General features: G+C 44.2%; 1 protein-coding gene and 1 non-coding gene across 2 annotated transcripts in view; both read left to right on the top strand.

Moving 5' to 3' along the window:
• Positions 1-1,565: 1,565 nt before the first annotated feature.
• Positions 1,566-6,107, top strand: part of RPS3 (ribosomal protein S3) — a 7,932-nt gene continuing 3,390 nt past the window's right edge. The window contains exons 1-4 of the mRNA XM_007940930.2: positions 1,566-1,595; positions 2,800-2,930; positions 3,180-3,273; positions 4,134-4,228. Coding sequence (XP_007939121.1) covers positions 1,566-1,595; positions 2,800-2,930; positions 3,180-3,273; positions 4,134-4,228 — 350 coding nt within the window. The remainder of the gene's footprint in view (positions 1,596-2,799; positions 2,931-3,179; positions 3,274-4,133; positions 4,229-6,107) is intronic.
• LOC122150011 lies at positions 2,509-2,654 on the top strand. The gene has a single exon (XR_006163440.1). It is a non-coding gene; the product is annotated as a small nucleolar RNA SNORD15 (small nucleolar RNA).

Genomic DNA, 6,107 nt, shown 5'->3' with positions numbered 1-6,107 from the left:
ATAACCCTCTCCCACGTCTGGTTTTGGGTGAGAACCATAGTCTCATGAAGCAAGACAGCCCTGGGAAGAGGGACGCTGAGTCTGGAGTAACCAGGGAAGAGAAGAACATTCCTGACAGTCCAAGGGATCGTCAACCCCCTTTCCATCTCCATATCTAATCAGGTTTACCCCTTTGCTGGAGGAGACAGACATTTTAGAGACGTGGATTCTCTCTGTTTCTTTGGGTATTGATACTCAATAAATCTTTTGCTTTCCCACTTTAGCCTGTTAATGATCATTGGCTCTTCATGACAGGGGATAAGGACCTTGTTGTTCCTGCAACACCCTGGAATTGGCATAGGCAGGGTTCCAAGTAATAATAACTAGTGTTAAGAGAGCATTTACTATGTGCCAGGTGCTTTTCTAAGCACTTTGCTTGTATTCGTTTAATTTCACAATCATTCTGTGTGTGTGTGTGTGTGTGTGTGTGTGATTTGGGTGAAAATTTACAGAGCAAATTCACTTTCTATACAGCAGTTCACATGCACTGTCTCATGACATTGATTACAATTTACCACAGTGCAAACAGCTCCCCTCCCACTTCCTTCCGATAGTTACCTCTTCCCTGTGTCCATCCCTCCATGCACTCCTGCCCCCTGAGCTGTCTCCCTGTGCATAACCAGCCCTTCTTTCTCCCATGATTGTCCTCTCCAAGCAGTGTATCTACCTCAGGTAAGTGTTCAACATTTTACATACACCTTTTGTTTGGCTGGAAGCCACAGGTGTGGGTTCAATTCCAGACCTGAAAGGCAGCTAGGGTCATAGTCTAAGTGGTTCCACCAGGCGCTATCAAACCAGCAAACCTGATCCCCACCTTTTTTTCTCTCCAAATGATTTTGAGTTTTGTTCCACAGTGTTCTCCCTCTCTATCCAGGATCTACTACATAGATCCCCCTCCAAGTGGTTGACAGTGATAGCCAGGCACCACCTAGTTCTTCTGGTCTCATAGTCTTATAGGCTGCAGCTCTCATGGTGTACCAGTCGCTGGACTAATTCACAATCATTTTTCCATGCAATGGGTTTGTTGTTGTCATCACATTTTACAGATGAGGAAACTGATGCAGAGATAACTCACCCAAGGTCACACAGCTAGTAAATAACCAGATCAAGGATGTAAACCTAGGCTGTGTGGCTCAAGCCTGTGCCCATAAACTCTGTGCCACCCTGTAAGGATGCTTGGTAAAGTTTTGCTGAATGAAAACACTGAGTTTCTCCAAAACAAAACCAAAACTCACTGCCATCCAGTCGATTCTAACTCAGAGAGACCCCCATTGGGCTTCCAAGCTGTAAATCTTTACAGAAGCAAACTGCTGCATCTTACTTGAGCAGAGCGGCTGGTGAGCTGAGTTTCCCAAAGTTTCAATCAATACGAAAGGCGTTTTGAAACTACATTTCCAAAAAACCTACATTTCCCATAAGCTCCTGCAAGCGTCAACGTCGCGCAGTTCTTCTTCGTCGTCCGCGGCCTTTATACGCACTTCCGCCACCGAACCACTTCCTTTTCTTTTGGTGGCGAACGGCGGAAGATGGCGGTACAGATTTCGAAGAAGAGGAAGGTGAGACGCTGGGGTTTGGGTCTGGGCCCTGCAGTATTGTGCGCGTAAGAAAGTTCTCCAGGTGCCGTCACAAGGTTTTCAGCTCTGTAACCTGCTTCTGGAGGCGGCTTGAACCTCGTGATGTCTTCGGGGCCGCAGATGGCTCTGGATTGAGTCCGGGGCCCGACGTGGGCGAGCGCAGTGTGGCACGGGGAAAGGGAGAAACAGGCCGATTTTTGCTGGTACCGGGCTACGTACAGAAATTATCACGGGGCGTCGATCCTGCCCTAGACAAAGCACTGGTGCACATTTCTTTGTCAACACAGTAGAATTAGTAAACGTGGCATTTCGAGGGCTTGAGCAATGCACCTCAGATCTTAAACCATGGTTTTGGGAGGGGGAGATGGCAGTATTGTAGTATATACCCGCCTTCTCACTAGCTTGTCTGAGTGCAGCCTTCTACCCCGAAAGATCTTTATTGAAAGGCTACTGACAATTTCTTGCTCCGTCTGGGGACCCAAGGAGAAGTCATGGGCTAATGGAAGGAGAGGACAAAGGCAGGAATCCTTCTCAGATTTAACTTTTCTCCGTGGGAGAGAACTGTTAAGTGTGCTCTTTGCTTTAGAAACAGGCAGCGAGATTTTATGTATGTATGCGTTGATGTTATGGTTAAAACTTCAACGCTCTTGTGAGGTGGGATTGGCCAGCTCTTGTTACAGGTAAGGCAGCTTAGTAAAGTAAGAACACAGGGCTAAGAGTCTTCTGATGGTCCAAGGTAGACTATAAGTGAGACTGCCTATAATGGCAGTCTATTATCTGTTGCTTCAACAAGTTATAAGAATATTGTCTCTGCTGTGCTGAGTGAGGGAGGTGTAAATGTGCCATTTTATAGCAGCTTTTTGTTTTGTACATAGAAATAGCAGTTTAAAAAACCCTTCTGTGAAGAGATGATGAGTCTGATTGGAGGTTTTTATCTTTGTCCAGGTGGCTTATTCTGTGCTGCGTTCTGTGGCACAGTTTTAAGGGTCCTGGGTCAAAGTAACTTCCTGAAGATGACTTAGAGGCATTTGTCTGAGAAGGGTTGTTAACATTGCTGTTGGAACGATTGATCGGTCATTTTTTGGAGGAGTTGAATTTTTTTTATGAAGATTACCTTGGCTCGGTTATGCAGGGGGAAATGAGCCTTGCACCCGTATCCTAATTTTGAACTTGGCTTTTTGGTTAGTTTGTGGCTGATGGCATCTTCAAAGCAGAACTGAATGAATTTCTCACTCGGGAGCTAGCTGAAGATGGTTACTCTGGAGTTGAAGTTCGAGTTACACCAACCAGGACAGAAATCATTATCCTAGCCACCAGGTAAAAACTCATTCGACTGGCTATCATCTATATACTAAAATGGTTTACTTTAAGCTTGAGTGGACAACCTGTGAATTTGACCTTAGTGAATGTAATTGTTTTTTAAAAGCTGCATGTTTTAAAACTAATGCTAGTTCTTGTCAAAATTTAAACATGAATATGGCAGGTACATGAATGTTTATTACCACATATGTGCAAAATTTATAGCTGCATCTTAAATTTTGTGAAAGTTGTCACTTTCTCCCTCAGGACACAGAATGTTCTTGGTGAGAAGGGCCGGCGGATCCGGGAATTGACCGCTGTGGTTCAGAAGAGATTTGGCTTCCCTGAGGGCAGTGTAGAGGTGAGTACTAGTCTTGGCATATGTCAAAGATTACTGTGGAACATGGATAAGGTTGTATAGGACCATTTCAAAGTTTTGTCTGAGTCCTTCAAGTATCCCTACATAGCTGAAATACTCAATACAGGTATGCCTTAGAGATACTGTGAATTCAGTTCCAGTTCAATAAAGTAATAAAGTGAGTATCACAAGGGGAGGGAGGGGAGGGAAGATTACTGTGGACCTGAAATGACTCGTCTAAAAAACCCTCACCATCACCTTGAAGACATGAATTACTTATTCATGATTTATATGAGTGGGGATGGATTGGTATTTTACTTAATGAGTATTGGGTTTAATTTCTTAAGCCTGTTCTGCTAATTTCTAGTGGTTAGAGGATTTTACATTTAACTTAGGTATATGCTTGGGATCGCATGAGTCACCATGTCCATATCATTGATGCATATGATGTACTGGCTGCCTCATTCTTGTGTGGCCTGAAGAAAGAATTGGAGTGGGGAGGGCAGTCAGTGGTTCAGCCTATGGTACCCATAGTGTGAGTATAAGAAGGGCTTTGGTAGCATAGTGCCTAAGTAAAGCATTTGACTGCTAGCCAGAAGGTTGGCAGTTCAAACCCATCAGTCACTCCATGGAGGGAAGACTGGGCATTCTACTTCTATAAAGATTTACCCCCTCAGAAATCCAGTGGGGGTCGCTATGAGTTGGAATCAACTCAGTGGCAGTGAGTTTGGTTTTGGTTTTATAGTGATCCTTATGAATAGAAAAGGTGCTGTTGTGGTAAGAAAGGAAAATGGTAGGAATGTGCTGATTTAATGGAAAAAAAGTGAAGATAAGGTTAAAGGTGTGCCTTGTTTCTTTTAAAGCTATATGCTGAGAAGGTGGCCACAAGAGGTCTATGTGCCATTGCCCAGGCAGAATCTCTGCGTTACAAACTCCTAGGAGGACTTGCTGTGCGGAGGTAAGTGCCTTGAGACGTTTAACAGCCGTGTCCTTTTGTGTGGATCAGAATATGTCTGCCATCTTGTTAATTTGGCAGATGAACATTTTATGACAGGCTCTGCTAGTTTCTAGGGGTTATAGCAATAAAGAGTGGTTGGTGCTATAATGGAGACATGTCCTAGGTGTTTGGGAGTAGAACTCTCAGGAAGAGGATGTTAGGTTCCTAGTTGGTCTCCTCAGTGAAGCTGTAGAAAGAGCCCTGTGAGGGGTGGGCAGTGAGAGATGATTCTGCCTGTGACACTGGGCTCATGCTCTGTGTATAGGCGGAAGTGCTTTAGCCTTGTGGGATACCATGCAATTCAGAAGAAGCTAGAAGTCTCTTGTGGTGTTAAGGGAACTATAACGAGATTAGGCAAGTGTTGTGTGAGAGTGTAGGAGACCTCTGTAAGCTGTAGATAGTAACGTGAGGAGGTGAGGTTGAGCCTGCTAGTAAAATTTCAGTAGGAGGTTCTTTGCATAGTTAAAATTTTTAGAAATTCAGATGCCTTGCAGAGGTTTTTCTGTAGAGAACCAACATGACAGCTACTCTTTTGGGAGGTTGTCCTGGTCGAGATGGCTAACAGGAAAAGCTCTAGGCAGGGGCATGTAGAAAAGACTGCCCACCTTGTTTGAATGCCCCAGACCCACTGAATCAGAAATTGGAGTAATCGGTCATTTAACAAGACCTCCCAGGGAGTTTTACACTCACTAAAGCTTGTCTTGGAAGTTCTTTGACCTCAGCAAGTTGAACTCTGATCCTCAAAGGGTGACTTTAGATGGGGGTCATTATGTATATCATCTCGTTTAAGATGAGATTCAGTGTGGAAAGGCAGTAGGTATTACTAAAGGCTTCTTTCCTTTGTTGGAAGTGGGAGCTAGCTCACCAATTAGTATCTTCTGAGGTGTAAAATGAATGTGTTGGGGAGGGCGTGATTTTAGGGCTGATGCTCAATTTTATAGACTAGCATTTCTTCCCAGCACTCTGGAGTCAAAATTAGTGGTTAGGGTTCCTGGTGAACATGAAATCAGTGACCCATCAAGGGACGGGCTACCTCAGTGATTGGAGTACTTCTAGTTTCTTCCTGATTGCCTGATTCAGAAGTAGTGAGTTGGTGGAGCTGGACTTGACTGGAAGAACTTGCTCCAAAGGAGAGGAGTGAACATGCTGTCAACTTTATTACCATTAAGTTGAGTGTGTTTCTCAACTTTGGTTGCACGTTAGAATCACCTGTGCTTGGTCTTTACCATCCCCAGATTACCAGTGTAATTGGCCTGGTATAGAGCTCAGACATTGTGGTTTTCTTTATTTTTTTACTCTTACCTTATTTATTTGTGAGTTGGGTGAAAGTTTACAGTCCATACACGTTTTGTGACATCAGTTGTAATCTCCACAATGTAAACAGCTCTTTTCCCTTTCCTTCTTGTAGTTGCCTTTTCCCTATATCCTCCTCTTCATTCTTGCCCTTTGAGCTATCTCCTTGTGTAAATGATGCCTTTCTGATCTCCCATGGGTGGTTGGTCTAAGGAGTGTACCCATCTGGTGTAGTTGTTCACTTTGTAGGCCTGTTATTTGGCTGAAAGCCATGGGAGTGAGGTCTGTTCTAGGTTCAAGGGTGACTAGGGGCCATAGCTTCAGGGTATTGCCAGTCTTTGTCAGACCAGTAAGCATGGTCTTTATGTTTTTAAATTTTGATACACGTTTCTCCCACTGTATATCTAGGATCTCCAATTTTGATCTCTTTCTGAGGGGTTGGCAGTGATAGCTGGGCACCATTTAGTTGTTCTAGTCTCAGGATTGGGAGCTCTGGTAGCATAGTGGCTAAGACACTTGCCTGCTAACCAGACGGCTGGCGGTTCAA

This window comes from Orycteropus afer, unplaced genomic scaffold, assembly GCF_000298275.1.
Source record: "Orycteropus afer afer isolate SDZICR_OR568_19922 unplaced genomic scaffold, OryAfe1.0 scaffold00074, whole genome shotgun sequence".
Taxonomy (NCBI): domain Eukaryota; kingdom Metazoa; phylum Chordata; class Mammalia; order Tubulidentata; family Orycteropodidae; genus Orycteropus; species Orycteropus afer.
The sequence above is the reverse complement of the archived record's forward strand: the minus strand, read 5'-3'. Positions and strand labels throughout refer to the sequence as shown.